Consider the following 27,569-nt stretch of genomic DNA (forward strand, 5'->3'; position numbering starts at 1 on the left):
TTTAGGTTAGCACCATTTCATAACTTACTACGTGGGCACTAATCAACTGATTTAGACAAAATGATAAAACAAGAATAAACGTCGGGATAAAATGTGAATCGAAGTTACCCAAAAACGTTGGAATGCTGTAGAGATTGTACACGTGGTCCAAAAACGTAATGCTAAACGACCGCAGCAAGTTTGTGGTATATTAAAAAAGAGGCTACCACATACAGTCAGTCAGTATTGACGCCTAGGAACTAAAGATGTAGCAAGATCTCGTCGTCGGTGGATGTAATTTACAGAACTGAAATGTAATATTACTAAAGGATGATAATGATATGATGAAGCAAATAAGTTGTCTTTAATGAAATGATACACCATTCGATAACTCTGGTTAATTGTTCAGTGATGTGACGCATGTTCAAAAGCTAAAGTAGGAAGTCTGCTGTCAAACAGATCCACCGCTTTTGTAAGACATGCGTTCTGGACAAATGACATTTCACATTTACGTCCAGCCATCCTGGTTAATGTTTTATTTGATTTTCGTAAACCATATGAGGCGAGTATGGGGACGTTGCGTAATCTTGGCCGATCCTCGTAAAACCGAGCTAGTGGCAGCTCTCCATGACCTCCATGTTTGCTTTGTCCGTATCCTCCTCCCGTCGTAGGATCCCATCACGCAGCACCAATTGTCCGTTGCCTTTCTGGTCTATTCTGAGGTATTGAAGAACGTCTACCCTCGTTAACATGAAAAGGAACACACGTGATCGCACAAATTAAGAAGGAATTTTCTGTTTAGCCATTAACGGACGGCGTACACAAGAGACTACAAATCGCCTACAGACATCAGTGTACCTTCGCTGTAATGTAGGTTGTTATTAAAAATGATTTTAATTAATTCATTAATTTCATCCCTCCATTTTTCACCATACGGAGTACAATAAGTGTGGCTATGTTCAACTCACTTCACATTGTTTCATGTTTTCTTGGCCAGATTAGTGTTCGTTTTTCCTATTGCCCTTCTGCACTTTAGCAGTGATTCGCTTGGGTATTCTTGGATCAATTTTATTAAGGCCTGATAACATGAAGTAACATGTATTTACTTAGTCTTTTTGTAATCTGGCTGCTTCCGCATTTTTAGGAGACTCGAAAAACCATTATTCCAGTTTAGTAGACCTCCGTACTACAAATGTATCACCCTTCTTGAAGCATACAGCTGATACTAAGCGGGCACGTGGTCGAAATAGTGCTTCTTCGCCGCAACGGAGTGCCTAGTGGGTTTATGGGGCCTAAGGAGCTCTTTTTGTGGGAAGGGGCATCTTCTGCGAGCCAGGTGGAGTGTTGTATTATTCAGTGTTTTTCTCTCCCTTTTCTTACAGCTGTTTTTTTTCTTTTCTGTATCTAGCCACAAGCGCTCTACGGCAAAGCCGCACTATTGCCTTTTGCACGTGCACACGTGCTCGCTGTTCCGGAGGAACTCTCCTGAGTGGGGGACTGAACGCAGCGCAGATAAAATGTCGTCCGTAATATGTAATTACGGGGACACTAACTGCTGTCGCTTAGTGGAAGCACTGCCAAAACTTTTAGTCCATAAAATACTACCCAAAATCACAATTACTAGCACCCATTTTCACTCTGATTCACCTACCGTACACAGTCGCATAGATAATGTAATTGTTAACTTCGAGAGTGTTAAGATAGGCTGTTAAAATTTTAATTGATCTGGACATTAAAGGCTAAAACACAGCAAAAGCTTTTCTCTAACAAGTTGAGAATAAAGGGGGGAGGGGGTGGATATGGTCATACAAGCTAATACAAAATAAAGGTCTTAGATTCTGCCTGTAGAACATTAAAAGGGGGTAAGAGGTTGGTACATCGCTACCAAACCATCCGAAAGTTACTAATACACATCCTATTTAAAGGCGGTCATATTTATAGTTGTGCATTAATTAATAACAATTAGTGGATCTCCACTGGTATTTTAGACACCAAATTCAGTAGGAAATATCCTGTTTTATACCTTCTGCAATCGTAACTTTTGCGAGGGGGTTAGTAATCTGGGATTAAGCATGGTTTTTATGGACATGTAGTTTCCATTGAATGATGACGTGTGTTCCAAAGAAAGACACATCTTCGTCCGTGCGTGAGACCTAACAGCAATCACCATGTTCCCAAGCGTTTCAGCGCTGCTGTTCTGACCAAGTTAGTCATGGAACAACAGTCGTACTCATGGACATCTATCAGTTTCTTACCGGTTGCTGTTCATTATTACCGTGCTGCAGTAAGACACTGTCTATAAGAACGTCCGCAAGAACTTAAACTGTTCGTCGTACCGTTACAGATCACTTACGCTTGTGCATTCAAGGAAAACACTATCATCTTGGCATTCGAGCACATCTCATTAACACGTTTAGGTGCTCTGTTAGCAATTTTAACGAAATTACTTGTTTTCCATTAGTTTTGTCTCGGGTAAAGGCGTAATACACACAGTTTCCTAGCGCACGTTTTGCCATAGATCCGTTTATAACTGGCTACTTAAGTCACATCAAACGTCGAACTAAGGCAAGGGTGCACTACTTTCAGTGCGATCATTCTTATTAAAACAATGAGATGTTACCCAATCGTGGAGATGTGCGCAGTTTACTTTTTTAAAAGTAGATTCGTTTATTTCAAGCATTAGTTACATAATTCTCCTGAAAACTTAAATATCGTGTAGTTGTTTACAACCTTTCAAGACCTCAAAGCAATGCATATATTCGAAATACCTTGTAGCTTAGTTTAATGTTTACCGCGAGAAAACTCTTGCAACGGATACGTCCTAATACGTAGGGACACACGTCTTTGGAATGATTTTGAACACTGTTATAACGCAGATATTTCAAAATGGTTACTTCCCTAATTCTGTTTTCATTCATATCAACTTCGTCGTGTTACTGGTTAGGAATTCCAGTTGAAAATATAATTGGAGTCTTCAAAGATTTGAATAAGACGCATGTTTTCAGGCATTCCTGGAGATGGCTGACGAGGTCGCAGCGTCCACAATGGTGAACTACTTCACATCATGTGTGGCGCAACTTCGCGGCCGAGCAGTCTATGTGCAGTTTTCCAACCACAAGGAACTCAAGACCGACCAGACGCATTCCAACGCGGTGAGTAATAAGTGTGTGTGTGTGTGTGTGTGTGTGTGTGTGTGTGTGTGTGTTTGTTTCCAATATGAGGCAAATCTGGTTGGACGCAAGATTATTACAAATTGTGCGGTTGATGTCTTGGGAGATCGCGAGAGAGAGGTACGAATCGAACTGCTACCACTGATCAGGTTTAATGAACGGAATTAGTCAATAAAAAAACCCTGCCTTATGTAAAAACTATGTATGAAATGCGTCTGTGCCGGTAGTAACAACCCTTTCTGTTGAAGTTGCCACTACATAAGAAAGGCAAGGAAAAAAGTGAAAAATTCAACGGATCGCGACTCGAAGCGCAATTACGGGTGCGTGGTCACGAAGAAAGGCGATTAACTAACGAGGGCGTTGCCGCCACACTTGCGGCCAAATGGCGTGCGTTTGCCTCCTATTAGCGTAATTCGGAGGCGGCGCGCAAACTGCGGACCGGAACGCCATTTGCCGGGCCCGGCCGCGCCGCGCCTCAACTCGCCTCGCCTCGCCTCTTTTATTGGGAAAGCGATTTGCAGGTAACAGGGTCCGGCCGGCCGTCTTGAAGGCGATGGAGTGAACGCTAGCGTCTCCCCTTCCCTTGCTTCTCACCCTAGCTTTCTTCTTCTCTCACCTCTTTCCTTCTGTTGCGCCTTCTAACAGAATAGCGGTAACCTATGAATGTGAACTCCAGTAATAACAGGATATCTTGGAAGTTCTTAAGACTGACTCCCTCAAACACACAAATTTGCAATATTATGGAATTCACCTGACCAAAAATGTCATAATGAAGGTGATGCACATCCGTAAAACAAAATTCCCTGTTTTGAATTTTTTACGAACGAACAGATCATCTCGTTGCAGCCGTGTTGCCTGTGCGTATGTGACGTTGTGTGAAGTGTGCACAGATGATGTACAAAAACGAGTAAAAAATCGATATAATTACCATTAGAGACCACTAAGTTAGAAAAACTCTACTTCATCCTTTTCACTTGACATGTGTAAAGCCAAATGTTCATGGAATGGATGTATGGATGGTGGAAGTTTGATCACCAGTAGACAGTTCTTTCCTGGGTTTGTAGCATGTAATACAAGAGATATATCATTATGATTATGATGGGATACTGTAGAAGAGCTGCACACAGTAGTGAAGAAAAAACTGGGATAGCTTCAAGCATCCTTATTTTCATTTTTCTTGGTTTCTGTACAGCACTTAAAAATAGGCTTAGCAAGCAATTTTTTAAACACTGTGACCTATTTTCTTGCATGTCCTTTTCTGATTATACTCCATTGCTGTGCCTAGTCACCTGCCTTCATAGCAGAGGTCGCTAACACGTACTTGTACTGTGGCCCATAAGTCAGGAGTAGCTGTTGGAATCCTGATGTTGCAAGGATTGTCATCAGCTGTATCTTGCCACAAAGGTAGGTTGATGTACAGGCACCCAAATGACCAGACAGTATGCTCTTGCCATGCGCTAAATTACTAAAGTCTTTGCAGGGTTTCATAGTGTTCTTGAAACATTGTTGATAGTCGCGGAGGGTCAGAGAAGTGATATATCGTTTTACGCTCTTAAAAGTAGGTCCTACATCATCATCATCATCATCATCATCATCATCATCATCTTGGACAGTTTCCAGCCTCTTGTTGGGTATGTATGGAATGTAGGCCTCTCCATTGTCTTCTGTCTTGCCACCATGTCTCTGTCTTCACCTGGGTCCAATCTTCTCCTTTCTTCTGGATGCATTCCTCTACTCCTTTCAGCCATCTGTCTCTCGGTCTTCCTCTTGGTCTCTTTCCTTCCAGTTTCATCTCGTATATCCTCCTGGGCATCCTCTTCTCCTCCATTCCCTTAACTTGTCCATACCATCTCAGCTTTGATTTCTCTAACTCCTCCTGTAATGGTTCCACCTTCATTAACTCTCTGATCCTCTCATTTCGTATCCTGTCCATCGTCACTCCAATACTGTTTCGCTGTCCTCTCTTCCTTTCATAATCCAGGTATCTGATGCATATGTCAGAATTGGGACATAGTATGACTGGTATATAACCTTTTTACTGATTCGGGATACATCCTTGTTCCATATCAGACTTCTGAGACACTTCCAAAATGCTTCGGCTTTTCTCCCCTGCTTGTTTATTTCTGTTGTTTTTCCCATGTTCCTGTATCAGCCTTCCTAGGTACTTGAAACTCTCCACTCTCCTCAATTGTTCCCCACCAATTGTTGTTCCTGCTGCTCCTCTCTCCTTTCTTGTTGTGATAATCATCTCTCTGCTACTTCTACTAAATTTCATGCTTATGTATTATATATCTTATTACTAAGCTATGTTAAATGAAACTTTAAGATATTCAAATGTATTAACAGCCGTCAACGTTTTTCTTAATCATGCTTTACCTATGTAGTTTTTATTTCAAAACTTGGTTACAGTCACAGCCTCTGCAGCATTGTGCTCTTATTGTCACACTGTTAATGCGCAGTATAGAAAAGGCTAAGGCTGCATTCTTTTCCTTTGTGAAACATGCGCGTGGAACATGCTTAAAAAGTGCCGAGAAACAGGCTGGTCCTAATGTTTTTCGTAAATTTATAGAGATAATTGGCTTTGAAGTTTTTCCAGTGTTGTATATATGGCAGTTGATTAATGAACATTGAACGAGTAGTGCAGTAGTTAGCGTAATAAAATGTGAACCAAGCGCAGTTACTTGTGCATTGGTTCAAAACTCCCCAGTATCAGGTTTTTTCCTCGTTCAATTTTAGTTACCTACGTCTCTTAATTATAAAACTCATAATTATTTTTAATGAATAATATGAAATTACAGTTTCCATTTCAAATACAAATTCTTAATTATTGATGTTTTATGAATGACTGTTCATAAAAACGGCTCAAATTAAGAAAACATAACAATTTATTTTTTTCAGACAAAAAACAAACGAAATCCTCCTTATTTTGACTATGTCCATCGTTTTATACCACAGAGGTAGATAAGTATCGTAGAAACACAAAAGACAATTATTTTCACAGTATCGGGAACATCATACAAATGCTGCATTTTTACATATGCTACTGTACCATTACAATATGAACCCAACAGAACCTAGCTGTGGGATTTGGCCCGAGGAGTAACAAGACTGTTAAGCTCCCTGGAACTACCGCACACAGTTTTTTCACACATCACTGCTGAACACTGGCGGAATATAGGCACTTTAAATTTGCACATTTTAGTATGGTTCACAACATTCTGATGCTCGTGGAGTATCCTCTGATGTCTTTTATGACATAACGTAAGATCTTTTCATGTTACACACTTAACGAACACACGGGCTTCCTACGTCGTCATAGCTGTGCAAGCGCGGTGGCGCCTGTTATCTGGCACACTCTGGCAACTGCTGAAACGAACCTATTTCTAACAGGTGGCGGGAAAATATTGCAAATGATGGTTTGAAAAGCATACTTTCAGAGTAAATTTCCTTTTACGCAAGTTGAACTATGTGTGAGAATGTACAATGAATTTTTTAAATCGCAGAGTGTTTGACTCTCATTTAAAAATCAACTCCTTGATGATGATCCATTTAGCAGAATTTCGAGCTCAGGTCAGACATTCATGTCGCTAAAAATTTTATTGGCACATGTGTATGATGTATCTTAAAGTGTAACACGTGCAAAAAAAAAGATCAATGTTGTGCGAGAAAGTTTTGTTTTTCTTGTAGTAACACTGTGTATATTTATTTAAACCATTAACTTTTCCTGTTTGTGTGTTCACACTACTTAACAGTGATCTTGCTATTGGCTGATTCCATCACGTGTCCTATGCTCTGAATAACCGCTGTCACGGGTGGCGAGATCACGTGGTATAAGCTATGACTGGCTAACAAAAGTACATCGCAATCTCGATTTCAATGCTTTGGGAAGTACCATACGGTGTTCGGTGAAATTCGAATTTATACTTTCATAATACGAAAATATGCAGCGTGTGTGTTGCTGCACATCAAAGATCTTTCCAAAACAGTTTTTTTTTCCTTCTTCTTGAGTTTAGTTTTCTAAAGTTCCAGGAAATTCTACACCTGTCTATAAAAGTGCAACCATTCATGGCATTGATAAGTTTTACAGTTCCGAGGGCAAATATGCTGTCATTTAACCCGAAAAAAGTGTGTTTTCACTTGGTAGAAAGCGTTTCTTTAACTGGGAAATCCAGGAATGTTTTTCCTTGTCCGCATATTAACCCAGTTACAAATTACCAATGAATCAATGTATCTTCACACGAAGTTGTGCTTAGTTAGAACAAGGTCTTGTCAGTATAGTATGTGGTTTTAATCTTGTAACGTGAGAACTGACACCTTGTTCAGCGTGAAAGAATTCCACAGAAGTAACCATTAGGAACAATTTTAGCGATCTATAATGAGTAATTCATTTTCATTTCATACCTGACCTGTACTGTCAGTGGCGGTGTGTGCATGTTGAGTTTGTCATCAGTGTGTGTTGCAGAGAAATTACGGATTGATTTGTTTTCCAGTATAAAATTCACATTCTTATGCATCAGCACTACCAAATGGCACACTAAGACACACTGAGGACTGCATAGGCCTCATATTTCCTAAGTAGTGCACTCTGCAAAATCTTGCTGTTTTGTTTATGCCATCCTACATGTAACACACAGACTCAGTTCAACTATAGGAGAACAACTCCACATGCAATTATGCATCTTGAACTTATGCTGGTAGAGTTATCAGAAAATGGAAATATTTTATTGCACACAGTTCGTTCTCAAACAATGGTGTCCATAATAGTGACTATGATCTCACAAAATTGAAATACTTTTTAAAGATTTTCCATAATAATGCCAAGGCCTTAATTAGTGTAAAATGCATGAAACTGATGATTATATCAAATCTACAAGCATTTTTATTGAATTTCGAATAATGAGATTTTAAAGTTAATGAAGACTTAAAAGATAGCAGATAAATTCGGGAGTAAAGTCACCGAAGGTTAGCAACAAAAATTGTAAACATAGTTGCAGTGAGTGAGGCACGGGTAAGCAGTCAGTCAAGCACACACATCAGATGAGTAGTGATATTAAAGTGGTATACTGATATTGTGAAGAGAAGGGGATTTTAATCAAATATATGAATGTGCATTATTCTGCTGGAATAAAAAATTAACGTTAATAATTACATAACGTCACATACATACATACATACATAAAATATCTTTTGCAGTAAGGTAATATTCAGTCTAGTAATTAGGACACCCCTCTTTGTTTCCTACTCTTTCCTTACGTAACAGTCGGTATTGGTTACAAACAATTGATTATGTGATTTAAAAAATCACCAAAAACTTAACTTTGGGTGGAATTAAAATTGCCTCTCGTTGAAGGCGAATTCTTAGTGCCAGTCGTTCCTCTCACTTTCCCACCCTCACCCCCCACCCCACCCCCATGATCATCTTCTTGTTTGTATGGTACTACCTCTTTCAGTTAATGGTCAAAAATAGAATTCTGTGTAGTTTTGGGTGTGAATAGTGTACAGTTTATCGCTATCATTCAATTCCCCCACGGTTGTGCTATATTTGACATCCTGCTCTGCAGAAAGAATATTTCCCCTAGATCTTTCTGCATACAATAAACTTCACGCTCAAGAAACAGGACCTGATTCTCGCCATTACCGTATTTACTCGAATCTACGCCGCACTTTTTTTCCGGTTTTTGTAATCCAAAAAACCGTCTGCGGCTTAGAATCGAGTGCAAAGCAAGCAGAAGTTCTTAAAAATGTCAGTGGGTGCCGCCACAACTTAGTTCTGCCGTTGAATATATGTAGCGCTACACAGGCATGCTTTGTCTCTCTTCACTATCTGAATTTCTTTTATATCACACACATTTCTTAAATTTCTTAGTCATCTGCGGACCTAGTTGGCATATAAACTTGTACTAATGTGGTAGGCGTGGACATTTTGTCTGTCTTGTCTACAATAATGCGTTCAGCATGCTGTTCATAGTAGCTTACCGATGCTCCTCTTATAGATATCATATGAAAGTATTGGTATGTTGATAGACACACAAATAAACACACACACACACACACACACACACACACACACACAAAATTCAAGCTTTCGCAACCGTTTGAGATTTTTGTCATTTCTCAAGTCAAATCAGCAGACCTTCCAGTCTTTCAACTGGTTTCAGTGATCATGAATTTGTTAGGTAAATGCACAGTGCACTCATGATGGGGACAATTAAGTAAATCGTAGAAAACAACCATAGGTGACCTATGAGTGTTTAGTGAAACTTTTTTTTTTTTTTTTTTTTTTTTTTTTTTTTTTTTTTTTTTTTTTTTTTTTTTTTTTTTAATTAGATTATCAAGTAAGTAAACTCCACTCTGCCAAATTGTTAAAAGTTAGGAATTCTGCTTTCAGTTTCTCTCTTGTATCTTCATAGAAGAATATAAAGAAAAAAAAAATTGACTCACTTCAGTACAGTATGGCTCTAGGGTACAGTTTTCTTGGGAGCCAAAAGAGGTCCTTCGCTTATTATTTAAATTCCTTGTTCAAATGTATGTTAGTCTTCTGTTGCCTAGCAGCTTCTTAACCAATGGTATATCACTGAATCAGTTGTCACCAGTAATGTTAAGATGACTCCCGTCGAGAAGTTCCATCAGTCTCTTAACTATTTTTGTAGGAGAATTGCTTTGCTTGAAAGGCCACTGGCTGAGTGCCAGTGTAAGTTTCCACATAAAAGTATAGGCATTTTTAGCATCTAACAAAGCAAATGTCTTAATGCTGTTCTTGGAAGGCTTTTGGAAGATATTGTCTGAACCGGCAATTTCCAGAAAAATTAAGTTACTTTTTATCAACAGTTAAATATTCACATGTGACAGTGTTTTGAAGAATTGTTAAAAAAACTCAAATTTCTCTAACTGGGGATAATTTATCAATTTCTTTCTGAAGCCTTGGCCTGCAAGTCATCAGAACATAAACATCTCACAAGCAACCTAATAATTTTTCACCCATAATTAGGTAATGGGATTCAAAGCCGTTGCCTCTGGAGTTATCCTAGAGCATGCTACTGTTTTTTCTAGAGCTTTCTGGGGTTCCTTTTACGTATGGTATGCCGAAAAGTGGTCTTATTTGTCTTGTCAGCGAGTTAGCATCTCTTTCACTGAAATTTGATTTAAGGTTTCTTACCTAAATATTTGTGCAGTAGACATTGCTGCCTAAGAAAACGTCTAATAACTTTTCTTCAGAAACTAGTGCTGAAGTTTGCATTCTGGGCCACGGAGAAGAGTTGCTGTATTCTCTGACCTTGTTCTTACATTTCTGTTTGGGTAAGAATCAGGCGATTTTGTTTTAATCCCTTCTGAAGATAACAGGAACCACTAAGACTAATTGTTGTTATCATGTTCGTTTGCAGATCATTCAATTTCAGTATCGTGATCACTTTCCATTAGTTAATTTTCACTTGAATTGGCTTCTTCATGGTCACTGTCCCCTCCTCGAGCCACTTCATCCACACATGTCAGGAGACCTCCAAACAGGTGAAGAACTTCACTTCCTCTGCATCAAACAGCACTAAAATAGACATGTTTGAGTATCAGTTCCTGTAAGTTATACTACATATTGAAGGCTGCATACATAATCACTTTAGTTAACATAGTTGCTATATATCAGATTAGTACAAAAATCATGTATTTTGCTAACTATGTATTTAGTGTGAAATAGGTTTTTGAAAAGGGGAAAATCTTCCATCAGAAATTGATATGTAGTTATATGCATGGTGGACGGTTGTTCCCTCCGTCACTTCAGTGTGCTGGTACTATCAGTTTATCTGTTCAACTTCAAATTTAAATGGATCTTGAACAATGAACAGATTTGAAAGGTACTGATCATGGAAACGTGTAATTTTCAAACATAATAGAACTAGTTGCAATTTCAAACACTGGGTGACAGGTCAGGTTGTCACTGCACGGTTAACAACAGTGGCAGTTGATATGTTTGCCTACTAAGCCTTGTAGAAAATAAATTTAATGAACATGAATTGTAATTTACTGAATTTGTTTTGAAAATACATGGTTGGGATCTGCAGGTTACGTAGCAGAATATATTTTTTTATTACGCAAAGTGGGTTGTATATCTTTCTAGGGTGCTAATAGCCGGTTTTTTCATTTATTAGTCCTCCATTCGTTTACCTTCATTAGTCTTATAGTTAAAGTGAAAATATTCAAGGAGTTGTTTTGCAATATCGATGTGTGTAGAGAAATGTTGTTAGCAGCACTGCTGAGTGACATACCAATGGTTATAAATTCTATTAGTTGGAGTGAAGTCACATGAAAGGCAAGGCATGTAAGTGTAGCTGTATAATAGATTTGTCCTAAAGGTTTAAATTAAAAGTGCCCACTAACAGATTCTGTTCAGGAGTGAATAACTGTAATAATGCACGCAGTAGTTTCATAAATCACCCAAAATCATCAAATGGAGCCCTGTGTATCGTGAATTCCTGAGAACTATCTCCATCACTAGCTTCAAAATGCTGATAACAGCAAAATCGGGAAGTGCCAGAAGCGGCAACTTGGGCCTGAACTTCGTTCCGAAAGTCATTTGTGGTCCCTGAATAACTCTAAATCTTAATGTAAAGTTATTACTCAGCTTGGACTATCAGAAACAAAACTATACAAACACGATTAACTCGAGTGGTGCCTGGCGACCAAATTGTTCTACGTCGCGTGTGATTCATCAGATTCCAATCTGGGATTTACCCACACGTGCGGGGCCGCTACGGCAGGTATTACACTATGAGATTTCTTTGTCAAAGTTGATATGTCAAATATTTGTCAAAGAAGTTTGATGGTGTAATAGGACACTTCGTCTTATCTCGTCTGTCGTACAATATATTTAATCAAATCTAGGGCCTCGCTGTAGATTTTATCATAACCTCTTCAGATCCTCTACCCTCTAAACTTAATTTTACTAAAAAACATTGAGTTTTATTTGATGTTATGGTCAACATTAGTAAGGAAACATTGTTCTTTAAAAATTTTTTTGATTGGTTTTTTAAGGATCTGATGTGTCATATGACACACTGGTACTGAAGGCAGACAATTATGGAATGAATGTATATCACTCCATATGTTATAATATAGATTTATTTGGCAAGTTAAATAAACAAACAAATTTCATTGTACAATATCAAAGTGTTAATATTTTTAAATTACATTATTTTAACATCCACTGATTTTTCTTGGTGAGTTCAGTTCGTGTGAAAATCTCGAAAACAATTTCTACCCTTCACGAGGCACAAATGAATCTTGCATTCTGTGCAGAAAACTCGCGCTCTTACACTTTTACATCCTGGCCGCCTACAACGATGAGTCTTTTCATCGTTGGTGACCTCTGGCATGTGAATAGCACTGCTCTTTCGTTTAGCATCACTCGGAATTGGTGCTGGAATACTTTTTCTTTTCAAGGAGCTGGAGGCGATATCTACTTCTTTATCTCCATCTGTAGATTCGTCATTAATATCAGATATATCATTTCCTGAATGGATAAGCCACTCTGATACGTCAATTTTAAATTGTAGGTAGTCCATTGTATTCTTCCTTCTTTTCTTCAGTGCATTACAGTCTCTCATGTACTCTATCCAAGCTGCAGCACAAGCAAAATCGAAGAGATGCAGGATCATTCGCACTGTCCACTTTCTTGATCGTGCACTTTGTCTGTAAACAGCAATGATACGATCCAGCATGTCGACCCCACCCATATTTTCATTATTTTTCGATAGCAAGAGGCCTGCTGATATTTACGTATTGTTTGTCTTGCTTTGACCAACGACTGCACTGTCCCAGAGGCAATTTTCCTTCTGCAGATGAGGCAACAATTACAGATTTGTTGTCATACCATTTAATAATGGCAATTTGTCCATCACCACGAACAGACCGATCAGCTGCACCCCGACCTGCCTTTTTCATTTCTGTATCCGACTGAAGATCGCTCGCTCTTGGAACTTTACAAGACTGTATTGTCCCTGTAGCCTGACAGCCTCTGTCTGAGTGTAGACAGTCTAGGAGCTCAACCGACGTAAAGTATCGGTCCATATAAATTATAGTCCCTTCAGGTAGCGTAGTTGCCAGTCTCGTTACTACCTTTCCGCCAATGTTCAAGTAATCATAGCCTTCCAGTATACTGTCACCTTTCCCTTCATACATGAAAAATTCAAGTGGTAATCCATCTGGAGATGTGGAAACGAAATTCTTGAGGCCACACGGATTAGGCTTTCCACGAATGTATTGCCGCATCGTTGTCTTGCCCCAGAAAGGAATCATCTGTTCATAAATGGACACCTTCTGTGTCCTAGGATTTTGTAAACAGCCTGCTCTGACGGTGTTTAGCAAAGGACGAATTTTCCAATATTTATCTTTTGCTCTCACATCACTAGACACATCATTGTCTGTAACTAGTTTCAGTGCACTTCTGATTGCAAAAAACCACTTCCTTGACATTTTCCCTGCTACATCAGTCACTCTCGTCCCGAAAGCCCAATACATATTTAATCTGGGGTAGCCAAGGCATGACATCTTGATTGAGATGCCAAAAAATGTCATAATCTCTTCAGGAGTTGTATTTAGTGATTTCCCTGTGCGTGAAAAATATGGCTGATTGCTACAGGATAACAACAGCTCAAAAACACTGTGAGGAATATATTTAAGAAAATATTCTCTTGTCTCCCAATGTTTCCCTTGCCAAACAGTTTCTTCAAATGCTGGTGCAGGTGGTAACGGCTCAAAGACGTCTGTATGGCGCCAAGGGGGAACATTTCTGGATTTCTGTCTGCCAAACTGATCAGTCACAGTATCTGAGACAACTTCACACGAATCGTCATCACTTTCCACTTCTGGTGCTAAAACAGTATCTTCATTGCATTCTTCATCACTGGATAAACATTCAAGTTCTGAGATGTCTCCATCGAACTCCAGAGGTCTGTCCAACTCTTCAAGGATCTGTGCATCTGACACTGAAGAAGTCGAGAAAGGTTTAATTACTTTAAATGAAACAAAAACCTGTAATTATAATTACAGCATCAAACAATTAATGCAACGTTTGTAAAATAAGTCTAAGTATAACAATTGACTATTGCTCAATATTTTCAGGACATGTTTTCTAGTGTACACAGAAATACACATTCAGTTCCAATGTGTCCTATCTGACACACGTGTACAAAGCCTTTTGTAGTACAGTGAAAAATATTATTTCGTTGTTTAAATATGCTCTCATACCGAGCAGTAGTGTTTGCCTCAAACATTATGCACGTTAAAGTAATACAAAATGTAAATAACTTTACATAAATAGGTACTTACAATATCTCGACATCATTTTGTCCGCCTTTTCACGCATGCACTCAGGAAACAAAGCTTACACTCGTCACTTTACGCGCCAGACCGCTGAAACTCGCGGGAATCCATGCTGACATCTCGCGGACGTCTGGGAAACTACTTAGACATGTCTCTCTGGCGTTCCATTGGAGCTGTGGCTAAACAAAGTTCACCAATTTGGTGTGTCGTATACGACACGCGGGATCTGAGGAGGATAAGTCGCGTGTCTTCTGTTCACTGCAGTGTGACATGTTACCACGATGAACGCTAGAATCGCTGTAGCGTTCTGTCTTCTGTAGTGTGCTTATAAATATGGCCGGTAAATACAATTAGTGTGTACCGTCAACTACAAAATTAATAGAGATGTATGCAGCTGTTGTGGCGCTTTACAGCGTGAGGCACCCTGAATACAAACATAGATTAACAAAATTGGAGAACTATAAAAATATTGAGCTCATTAGCCGTGAGATACGGTTTTCGGACACAAAATGTAATTGACTTGTTTACAAAGTAAAAATGGTTCTTAATGCGCATAAAGTGTAGTAAACATTTAATTAACTTAAGACAATGACCCTTTTGCTTTATAAATTGCTGCACACGTTTCAGGTATTTTCGTCAGTGTGTACTGTGGTATTAGTGCCGTACTGTAAGCTAGAGTAACTCTCTCCTGTAGCTAGGAATCGGAGTGTGACATGGAGCCTGCCTTCTGCAGATATAGCTGTTCTTCAGTGAGTATTGTGCTGTGTGATATGAGGATAGACTTCACTGACCGCATACTGAAATGTATGCTCATCCATTCTTAAGTAATTTATGTAAAACTTGACGTCCTCCACAACAAGCTCACATAACAAGTTTTGTGGAATCCTTTCATCGTCTCTTCGTAAAAACCACGGCTTCTCCCGGGTACGTCCCCCCCCCCCCCCCACCCCCTCTCTGCCACATGTGCGTACAGTGCAATTGTGGTACATGCATCTGCTGCGGTTAATAAGTTGTTCTTGTCAGCCATCTTGAACTTCGACGAAAAATATCATGACAGTGTAATATCCAAGCCCCTACCACACCGTATTGGAGAACTGTCCCCCAATTGAAGCAGCTGATCGCCGCTATTTGCAGGGATGAATGCTAGTACTGGGGTTGTGGTTTGAAGTATATGAGACGCAACAAGAGCAAATTGAAGCACAAATTAAATACGTTTGTTTAAAAAAATACTGAATATTCGAGTCTATTTTAAAAGTATACTTAAATGAATGAAGTTTCCTAATTTCCGATATACCTCTGCACAGAGACGCGAAATTTAAGAATGTAAGGCTCTTTCCTGACAAGGTGGAACGAGTTTACATAGTTACTTGCATTAGATAATTACATTGCCCCTAATTCCTTTGCCATTGCAATATCAGTGGAAAGTCCATCATAAGTAACAGCTAACACACTGACATTTACATCATACAACATTGTAATGGCCCTCTCCAATAACATGTCACTGTAAGTAGCGTTAATAAGCGAGATTACTTTATCGTTTAGTAAGTTTTTATCTTTTAGTTCTTCTAAAATATTTGCTAATTTGCAAATCTTTTGCGTCTGTCTTTTGCACTTTTTGTTCACTGTATTTAACTTAGTCTTACATTGCACAATTTTTGCTTCCTTCCTTTCTTCAATTTTCTCGAACTTTTCCTTCAGCTTACTTGGACCTGATGGACGTAAATAATTGTGGTCTTCAGTGTAACCAGAAACATGCACATTAACACACACGTTTTCTGCTGTCTCTCAACATTTCTTGGCTTTGGAGGTTTCCTTGCCTTGGTAACCTGGAAAAGGAACGTTAAAAATTATACACACTGACAATATTTCCACACTATTTAACCTAGGCTTATATTGCACAATTTCCAGGACACTATACCTTTTTCAAATGAGCTGGAAATCCAAATACTGTCGGTATAGCATCGTCGTTCAGCTGACGTTTATTTACATAATTTTGCATGTAACAATTCTCTTCAAAATGAAGAGACCACACCAAATGATTTGCTGTCGGTTGGAAGTTCTCTCTTCGAGTAGCAACCATCCATTTTCGATTTAGAAAATAATTTGCAAGGGGAAACCTAAACAAACGCTAATGATGTATTATTTCTCCACGAAAATACTATATACGAGTAATAGAAAGTAACAAACAACCAGAAATGACTGACCTGTGAAATGTAACATTGTTCCCGTCTTCGTCTTTGCTTCCATTCTTACTGTTACAATTAAAAGCAGTACACGAACCAACCATGTTTACGCACTGTTTCCCTGCAAATGGCGACTTCTATCACGTTCAATGTGGGGACGCGACACTAGCGCCAATACGCGGTCTAGTTTTTATTTAGTAATTCTGTGGTAATACCCATTTTAAACGCCATGTCAAAGATCTTTCTCAAATAAATTTGACGAATATGTGATATCTTTGATCAAATCTTCGATAAAGAAATTTGATAATGTAACACCGTCTTAAGCCAGGGGCGTTGGCTATTGTCGCCGATGTGCATAGACTAATGAGTTACATTGTTGAGTCAGTCCATACATTCATGGTGTCAGACAGCGTGTACCCATATTGTTTGAAAGCTTTCTTTTAATTAATATAAGTGACATTTAGAATTATGTGAGTACATTGTTGGTGTAAATGTAGTATCAAATTTTGAAAAAAAAAATATTACAAATAAAAAGTATCGTCAACGCTTACTTTCACGTGGTATTTAACATTGAAGATGATTACGAAATGTTATGGAAGTGCACCAGCGAACTATTCGGCGACGAGAGACGTCAGTGGTTGTTGACAATATGCTTAACAATTACATTGTTAAGAAACACGCTACGTTTGATGTGTAATAAGCAGTAAGAATTATTGTATACTTAGATCATCACTGGAACTATTAACAGAGGTGGCGCTTAGTTAAAAACCAGTCTGTAGACAAAAAGTCGTAGAATATGTAGTGTTCATTATTTATTTACTGTTTGGTACATGTTTCTATGCCCTACAGATTCAACACAGAACATTGACGTTCTGAGGTCGGTTGTTATCGGCCATTTACGTTGTTCCAATATCACGTGCTCCCTATACAGATCTACTGTATGGACGAATGCTCAACACACAATGTGAAAATCTCAATGCAAACGAGGAAGTTGCACCGTAGGACCATTTATTTACTTCCAGAACTTCGATCGGGAAGCTTGTAGATGAGATTTCATTGCCAAGAGATGGTTTTTGTAAATTAGGGAAGACCTGAAAATTTATATTCGCTGCCTAGGAACTCATTTCGTCCTCATTGTTGGCAGATAAACTTACATAGAAAATTTTGTAGCACTTAGTGACTTCTGTTTGTACACCTCCCGTGAATGCTGTTACACTGAGCTGCTTGTGGCGCGATTAGAACAACCTTAAAAATAATTGCTTGACGCAGTTCATACAGCCTGTTGTCGGTTTTGACATTATGAAGGATCTCGTAGATCCTACGATGTAGCAATGGTCCACACTATTGCGGGCACCATGTTTACCCACAGTGGACTTAACGGCCTCGCATCCGACTTAAAGGTGAAGATTGGAAGTAAATAAGTAACGAAGGAGGTACCCTCGTGTGTGCTGGTGTAGTCCCCTCACGACATAATTCCTGCTGCAATTTTAAAATTCAATCTGCGGAAGGATGCGCGTCGGTAGCTGTCGCCTTTGGCCTGCCACTTGCACTCAATATCAGTTCGCGGGCTTTTCAGAAGACCAGGCGTCCCGTTGGCGACTGTGTTCTTGTCACCGGTGGTAGATTGGAACTCTAATCTCACGGTTACTTTTAATCAAAAGTTTCAGAAGAAATGAATAAAATTGCGTTTGACCCCATTTCTAACAGCGTATAATTTCTTGCTCAAGGGTCGCGTTTTAATGGCTTTAGGAGCTTCGAAGAAGTAATAGTTGGATAATTTCCTTGGGCGCACGACAAATTGAAGATCTTCATTCACTGTTATTAAATTAATTTGCATAAATCGCAATGAATTGACGAAAAATTAGCAATTGATGGTCCCCCATTCGATAGTCGGCAAGCCAACTTAAAACTGTGTTAATGATGTATCATGATCATTAAGGGAAGAACGACCGATATTAATGCTTTATGTAAGGATGTATCTTTGTGATTTAACTGTCTTCTTCACTATCCGAAATTTGTTGAAACATTTGCCTCACTGGATACAAGGGAAGGGGTGCGCACCGAATTATGTGAATGTGCGTAGTGCTATTCTTGTAGCTATTCCGATGGAAATTTTCGAGCAGCTTTAAGAGCTGCGTTTGCAATGTACTTTCTCATTCGTTAATCCTATTTGCTTAAAGGCCCCTGTAACTACCATCATTTCGTCAAACTTAGCTATGCTTGCCATTATTTGACCGTGTACGACGCTGTTTGTTTGTCAAGCATAGATAGTGTTCGACGTGTTTGTGAGAGTTCGGCAAGAAGGCGGACATTGTCTGTGTCGATGTGTCGCCTTATATGTTTAGTGGAAAATTGATTTATTATAATTTAACTCACTGCGTCGTTAGTTTCGCAACTACAGAAACTATGATCTAGTATAAAAACAAAATAGCACTGGGAGTTACCAAACGGGTAGAGGTATTGCATCTTTTCCAGCCACATAACGCATGAAAAGGATATGATCAAAATAAATATTTTACGCTTACAATAACACACAAGCGGGAATAAAAGAAATAGTTTTCCGGGTCTTCCATGGACAACGTGAGTTACATGTTCCCAAGTTGTGGTATTTTAATGAACTGTCATTAGAGGACCGAGAAGAAGAGAATAAATTTTCATATATATGAGCCTCCTTTTTAATATGAGGGCGAAGTAACGCTAAAGTAGTTAATAAACGTTTCACTGTCTTATCAGCAGAAAGTTTCTGTAATCATTAGATTCTGGTTGTAATATTTCCAATAACAGGTTTCCAGTTGTACATTTATCACTGATTTTAAACCCTTCCCTGGACCAACGTATTATTTGCGTCGTCTTTAAACACATTGCCGGAGTCAGTTATGGCCTTCAGTCCTAGGACATCATTGATGCAGCTCTCCATGAATCTAGAAATGCTTCAGCAGCATTTGTAGCCATTCCCACAAGTGCCAAATTATGTTGTGGTTTTCAGTCCAGAGACTGGTTTGATGCAGCTCTCCATGCTGCTCTATCCTGTACAAGCTTCATCATCTCACAGTACCTACTGCAGCCTACATCCTTCCGCATCTGTTTAGTGTACTCATCTCTTGGTCTCCCTCTACGATTTTTACCCTCCGCCCTGCCCTCCAATACTAAATTGGTGATCCCTTGATGCCTCAGAATATGCTCTACCAACCGATCCCATCTTATAGTCAAGTTATGCCACAAATTTCTCATCTCCCCAATTCCGTTCAGTACCTCCTCATTATTTGTGATCTACCCATCTATTCTTCAGCATTCTTCTGTAGCACCACATTTCGAAAGCTTCTATTCCCTTCTTGTCTAAACTATTTATCGTCCATGTTTCACTTCCATACATGGCTACATTCCATACAAATGCTTTCAGAAAATATTTCCCGACACTTAAATCTATACTCGATGTTAACAAATTTCTCTTCTTTAGAAACACTTTCCTTGCCATTGCCAGTCTACACTTCGACCATCATTAGTTATTTTGCTCCCCAAATAGCAAAACTCCTTTACTACTTTAAGTGTGTCATTTCCTAATCTGATACCCGCAGCATCACCCGATTTACCTAGACTACATTCCATTATCCTCGTTTTGCTTTTGTTGATGTTCATCTTATATCCTCCTTTCGAGGCACTGCCCATTCCGTTAATTTGCTCTTGACCTCAAGAACATCGCCGTTGTACAGACCCTCTATATACTCCTTTCACCTTACTGCTTATACGAAAATCGTTTGCTTCAAAAGTAAGGTTGACGTGTATACAGGCTTCTTTTCATACATCCTTAGTTAGATACGAGCGAACTTGACTGAATAGTTTGCTTAAACAAGTTTTAATAAGTTTCACTGTCCATTCGAAGAAAGTTGATCTAAACTATTGTGAAAATACTCGTAAACTTTAACAGCGTCTGCATTAACGTGAGGTAAGACAAACACGTTTGAACATGTACGGGCTTTGCTTGGCAAATCCGTGGCTAGATAAGAGCGATTTTGTTTAACACCTTTGACAGTTTTCTAGGACCTTACGGCCACACGACGACGAACAATATCAGAGTTAGGATTGGATTTTGTAAGCGTTGTCTTCTGTAGGTGACTTTCATTACCTTAGGATTCTTCCAAAAATCTGGGCCTGACATCAGCTTTTTTCATGTATAGATTTCTGTAGTTGCTGAGCCTTAAATTGGTCTGCGCGCGCGCGCGCACACACACACACACACACACACACACACACACACACACACACACACACACACACCTAGTTACTTGACTGTTACGATTAATGTAGTAACAGGTTCAGTCACGTAGTCATGCGATATTTTTATCTATTTATGCACATCATTATTTCATTCACTTTTTTGAAGTTCGGGCGACAGTGTTTCCAAGAAGCGCCGACCTGCTGTGGTCGCAAAATTTCGTTACAGCCTTGTGACTCCATTTCGTCCTAATGCGCAGCGTCTGGCAGCTGTAGCAGCATAACTACAAAATTTTATCTAACAGATCGATCATTGGTGTATTGCAGTCGTTAATGGTCCTTGTCTTATTTTCTTCATATAAGCTTTGCTCTCGGTAGCACTCAGAATTAGTGAAAAGCTTGTAGGCCCTAGCAGGAGCTATGATACTAGTCGGTGAATTGGCATTCACTAGCCCATGAAACCCTAATAACTCCTTTAATGGAATCTGCGAAGTTCTACGGCACGTACCGAGCGAGGTGGCGCAGTGGTTAGACACTGGACTCGCATTCGGAAGGACGACGGTTCAATTCCGCATCCGCCCATCCTGATTTAGGTTTTCCGTGATTTCCCTAAATCACTCCAGGCAAATGCCGGGATGGTTCCTCTGAAAGGGCACGGCCGACTTCCTTCCCCATCCTTCCCTAATCCGATGAGACCGATGACCACGCTGTCTGGTCTCCTTCCCCAAACCATCCATCCATCTACGGCACCTGGCGAAGTTCGTAGACTTGCTTAGTTTCGTTTCCAAGGTAATGCTTGGTACTTCGCAGAACAATAATGCGGGAGGGCGTACTTGGTTGTTGGACTTGGAGTTAGCTGCTTTATTACGTGGCGTTACAAATAATGTAACTAGTGGCGGCACTGAACCTCCAATGATACTGTTCTGATGGCCGATGCGGCCCTGTCCAATCGGTAAGCTCACGGGCGGTAGTCCCAACTCCCTGCTGCATCATGGAATTCTATTCGGCTTAATAATGGCTTTTAATAAAAGCGACCGTCGAGATACGGAAACTCGTAATGAACGTACCAACTTGGTCCAGTAATTCCTAACCGACCTTATCTGGGGAACGCTATAAGAGGGCGACAGCAACCTCCACCACGGCACTGGCACGTGTCGGTTGCTATTTAAGCTAGCACCTGTTAATACATTACGACAAAAAGAAAACAGTCCGCCTGTCAAGTTAATTTCATTGTTCGGTGACACAGGCGAACGAAAAATTTTTTGGGAAACTTTTTTACTTTGATAGCCGATCTTCATAGATTTTTGAGCTAAACCCAAATACAGCCTTAGTTTTTTGTATCACCCATAGTTTTCGAGCAATATGCTTTTTATTGTATACTAAAAAAATCCTATGCTATATGGTAAATGGGGAAATTAATGACACGCTTTGTTACAATATAAGCACAGTTTGTATTTACAGTAAGCAACTTAAAACAATGTGTTAGTAGGGGTTTCACTTCTCAGCTGGAATTGGTTTGTATTGTTTCACGATGAGTCGCTTGCTGAACTTCTCGGTGAAATGACCAACATCAGTCCCCCATCATGTTGTTGTTCCAGCGGCCTTGGTAGCGTTTTTCTCTCTCCTAAATGTCCTGGTGAAAACGCTCTCCTTGCTCCTCACTAACATCCCCCATCTTGTCTGGGAAGTAATCAAGGTGACTGTTCAAAACGTGACCTTTCAGCCTCATTAAACATCCTAAAGTTTAAAACTTCTTTAACATTGTAGCTATAATAGAAACATATTGTGGGTCTTTTTCATGTCCTAAGAACTTTGTAACGACTGGCTTGAATGATACCCATGCTTCTTTCTCATTTGTCATTCTGGATTCAAAGTTAACATCAAACATCAATTTTCTAATGTCAGGTCCGACAGAGACCCCTTCTTTTAGTTTAGCTTCTGAAAGGTGGGGAAACTTTTGGCAGATACTTAAAACATGGTCCATGTTGAGGCAAAGCCTTTACAAACTGCTTCATTCGGCCTAACTTTATATGTAGAGGTGGTAGGAGTATTTTTTTTATCTAAAAGGTTTTTGCATAGAATGATCTTCTCACCGGGTATTAAAGACGCCCTCATAGGCCAGTTCTTTCTGCACCAGTGTAGATCCCTTGCCCTACTGTCCTATACGCACAACAAACATGGAAATTTGGTGAAGCCACCTTGCTGACCAAGGAGCATGTGTGCCCACTTTCCTTTTTCTACTCTCTGTCTAAACTCTACACGTGCGTACTGCATTTCTCTCGCCCTCTCTCGTCCCCCTCTCCCTCCCCCTCGCTTCCCCCCCCCCCCCCTCGCTTCCCCCCCCCCCCCATATGATCACTGATGAATGAATAGAGGATTTCGCGCTGTTTACTGATTTTACATAAGGCCAAACCCTCTTAGAATTTAATCAGATTGTTTAGCAAAATTTTACTTTCAGAGTCATTGAACGCCTCTCTCATTGCTCTCTTTAAGCTGACTTTCGCTTTTGTTTGTGAATAGTTTTTGACTTACCTTGAGTCAGCAGTGAAACACTTAGTTTACGTAGCAATATCCTAACATGACTATTAAACCACTGTGGGTCTTCACATTCATAAGACATTGTTTGAAATATAAATGTCTATGGCACATTGAACGATGATTTTGAATTTTTGTATTTGTGCTCCACATCTTGATCCTCAGCAATGAATGTTTGATGATTACTACTTAGGTACTCTGCAATTTGTATCCTGTCACTCTTGATAAGCAAAAATATTTTCTTACCTTTCTTAACATATCTTGTTATACCTGTAGTCATAGTTTCTGCAAAACCCTTTCATGACTGACACGTTCGTGTACGTTATCCGATTCTGTACGCGCAGGTATATTTGATTTGTAGATGGTCTCGGACGTTACCTTCTCGAGCTGGTTCTCATATTATCCGCTCGAAGTAATTTTTTGACAAGACATTTCAGAATAATGAAAATACAGTGAAATCTAGAGCTTTTTAGCTGCTTACAAGCGTTGATAAATATCAACGGGGACAGTTGAAAGTGTGTGCCCCGATCGGGACTCGAACCCGGAATCTCCTGCTTACTTGGCATACGCTCTGTCCAACTGAGCCATCGGGGCACACATTTTAACCTGTCCCCGTAGATATTTATCAACGCCCGTAAGAAGCTACAAAGGCCTGGATTTCACTGTATTTCATTCTTAGAGAACTGCAAGATCACCAATGGTATGTGTGTTCTTTCGGACACAACACTCACATTTCAGAATAATGTCACATGTACTGTCACTGGTAACAGTTTTGAGGGCATGAGTCCCCCAATGTAAATATGCCAAATTGAAGTCATCGCTTGTTACAACGTCCTAACCAGGAAAATTACTAATGATATTTTGCAAGTTCTCTCGTGAAACTACCACTACCACTCCTGACCCAGGCAGTGTAGAAAGGTATCAGATTAGCAGTCTTGACCTACCTTCCGCACTTCATCCGGATTAATTCACATTCGGTATACGTGGCAACCTCCCTATATACTGTAGATTTATTTATTCAATAAATACGCTGCCACCCTTGGCAACAAACCATCCCGAAGGTAAATTTTCCAATCTGAACTTAGGATGTCATTGCTATCCGCTTTCGGTAAACAACTTTCTGTTCTTGGTACTATCTTGGCATTTTTACTTTCTATAAGCGATGCCAATTATGGGACATTTCCTTGGATGCATCTGCTGTTTACTAATTTCAGATGAACATTTTCGGTATCTGATCTCCGAGGAAGAGTATTTTCTGAGAACACGGTAGCTGATGTAACTTCAGATTTTAGCAGGCAATTCGTCTCTGATTGCAAGACACGCCACATCCTCTTTACACTCTAGTAGATGCTTCCTGCGTTTAGTGCATTCCTGACTTTTTGAAGGGAATTCTGCTCCAACTTAGAGAATCGTAACTGACACTGAGTACGATCCTATAAATTGCTTAGCCTGCATCTTCGGTGTGATACTAGTTGCGTTCACCAAATCACCCATCACCGAAAAGAGTGGGGGATGGCCTCAGTACATAGGTGTCATTCGTGGCGTCACTGTTTGCAACCGGTTGTAGCCTCCACGTCACAGACGAAACCATCCAGCGAACGTACCGAGTGCACACAGACATTCTTTCCCGCCCTGCATGCTTCTTTCCTGAGGGACTCTTTTAGCCGCCTAACGGTGGAGCTCCCAGTGATTAGCATACCTGCACTCTGCCCAAGTCCAGACTAGACAAGAAAAGCGGCTCCTGACCAACAGGAAAGACATTCCATGCTGCCTCAGAAGTATTATTGGAACTGGGTAGCTCCTCATCTCTGCTGCTAAGGCGTAAGGAGCCAGCAGTGCAGCCCATTCTCTCTCTTTGGCTTTCCATCCAGTGACCTATGAACCCACCACTATCCGCCACACTATGGAGAGACGTCCACAGCTCGTGGTCTAATGGCTAGCGTTGCTGCCTCTGAATCACATAGTCCTGGGTTCGATCCCGGCCGGGTTGAGGATTTTCTGTGCCCGGGGACTGGGTGGAGGTATTGTCCACATCATTTCATCATCATCATTTGTGACAGTGGCTAGCTCGGACTGTGAAAAAAAAGTTGGTCTGTGTAAAAATTGGGACTTGGTACAGACGCTGGAGAGGGGACAGACTGGTCAGAGGTTGCATATCAAAAGACGCAGTGATAACCTCTCGCCAGGGATATACAACAAAGGTGCAAAGGTGTCGCAAGTCTTGTTATTGGCGCCCCGATGTCGCTGCAGCTTTGAGAAGTAGTCAGAAGATTGCCCATATCGTACTACACCCACTGTTCGTCGCCTACTTCCCACATCCTGTCGGCGTCTTGCAACCCCCCCCACACACACACACACTCTCCCCAAATCAGGTCCTTCTTGATCTCATCCCCCCCCTCCCCCCCTCTCTCTCTACCTGGAGTGCAGCCTACTAGCCAGAGGCTTAAAAACTCACTCTTCCTTCTGTCGTGGAGACTGCCCTGCAAAGCAGGGCGATATTATTCCTACTTAACACACCAATAATGCTGGGTATCCTATATTGCAGGAGCTGGAAAAATTGTCCTATTTTATTGGAGCTAGGTTGTTATAAACCCTCCGCGGTGTTGATACGATGTTTGCTGTTTGTGTAACAAGTTTGGTTGAAATCGTTGGAGTAGTTTGGGAGACGACACACACACACAGTCTGCTATATAATATGACGTTCTAAGACATCCATTCGTAACTCATCCACTATTGTGATGAAATACACAGGAGGGAAAAAAGTTGTTCTTACTCATGAAGCTGGTCACGTGAATCATGTCAGGAAAGAATATACTCTGTCAATAGGACTAAACAAGAAAATAGCAGACAAGTGTGGACTTCTTTGTGCATCTATAAAAACAATACTGTACTGACTCAAAAGTATGCACCTCCCTTTCAAGCGTTGTCATATTTTAATGCTGTAACTGCAATGTGTGCTATGACTGCATAAATTCGTCTTGTGGAATGCACGCGAGTTATTTCGCTTAACACTTTAAAGTGTTAAAGGCAACGCTTATGAGTTTGCTGTTAACTTTTTTTGTCAGGTGTGAATGAAAATAAAATCATAGTCTTGATCCGATTTGCTGTCTGGTAGCTTCTCGTATAAGCTGGTTATGGATCACAAAAGTAAGAAGGAAACATCAAACAGCGTTTAACTGCATGCAAATGCAGCTGTTGTTCAATAACTGTTGTTATTCATATTAATTTCCCAATTTTCCTCTCCTGTTTATTCGCACTGGGTCGCTACTATAATAAATTTTCATGTTTGCGTAGCCGTGTTGTAATAGAATTTTGTAACACGTTAAGAGCAGCCGTGTTTGTTTTTAATCCAAATTTAACAGCGGCCAGCTACGTTTTGTTTGTTTTTAATCGAAACTTGAATTGTTCGACGGAGCTGGTATAGACCGACAGCCACATTTTTCGGAACCACATCCTACCCCCTAACTCAGATCGCTATCCCCAGTGTGGCGTGTCTATGTTGGTTCGCGCTGATTTTTCCTGTCCATTCGGGGGAGGCGGCAGATTTTTCACCATAGCAAGGCTGCTCAATTAGGACTTACGTCACCTGCTTCAGAATTATTTAGCCTACATCCTTTTAAAACCTTTATCTTAAGAGATCTGGCCAGTTTTCTTGGATGTCGTTGGAACTTGTTAAGATTCTTCCACGAGACAGTGGCGAAAGATTTGACTGCCCATTGCTTCAGAAAATGTCCACCATTAAAAAAAAAGTTAATTAACTTACAAAAGAATTTTTACTTTGTATAAACATATGTATATTACATGTCGGATTCCAAGAGACATTGCGAGACACTTAAAAATATGATTTGCATCTTACGCGACTGTACATCACTTAGATACCTTCGCGTGTAGGTAAATAAACTGTTGCAGCAATAACGTACTTAAGCATTTAGTAAACAGTTATCTAAGACTTTACATCTCTGGATACTATTCTTGTAGATACAAAACACCTTAAATGATGTGACCATACGCCATCGCTATGTGAATTAGTGAATTCTGATGAGTACGTGCAGCAGATACGAGAACTAGCCCCGAATATTTCTGCACAGGAACGGAAATCGGCCTATAAACGTCCACCAAGTTGCTGAATGTATCAGAACATTGGTCTTTTTTGTAGCTTAAAATGCCCCCCCCCCCC

At 40.1% G+C, this 27,569-nt stretch overlaps 1 protein-coding gene and 1 non-coding gene across 7 annotated transcripts in view; one reads left to right on the top strand and one right to left on the bottom strand.

The window, feature by feature from the left end:
• Positions 1–27,569, top strand: part of LOC124604429 (polypyrimidine tract-binding protein 1) — a 263,865-nt gene that overhangs the window by 141,013 nt on the left and 95,283 nt on the right. For all 6 annotated transcript variants that reach the window (XM_047136477.1, XM_047136479.1, XM_047136481.1 and 3 more), the window contains exon 4: positions 2,985–3,131. In XM_047136477.1, the coding sequence (XP_046992433.1) occupies positions 2,985–3,131 (147 nt within the window). The remainder of the gene's footprint in view (positions 1–2,984; positions 3,132–27,569) is intronic.
• Trnat-agu lies at positions 23,913–23,986 on the bottom strand. Its single transcript has one exon. It is a non-coding gene; the product is annotated as a tRNA-Thr (tRNA).

Source organism: Schistocerca americana, chromosome 1 (genome assembly GCF_021461395.2).
Source record: "Schistocerca americana isolate TAMUIC-IGC-003095 chromosome 1, iqSchAmer2.1, whole genome shotgun sequence".
Lineage (NCBI taxonomy): Eukaryota > Metazoa > Arthropoda > Insecta > Orthoptera > Acrididae > Schistocerca > Schistocerca americana.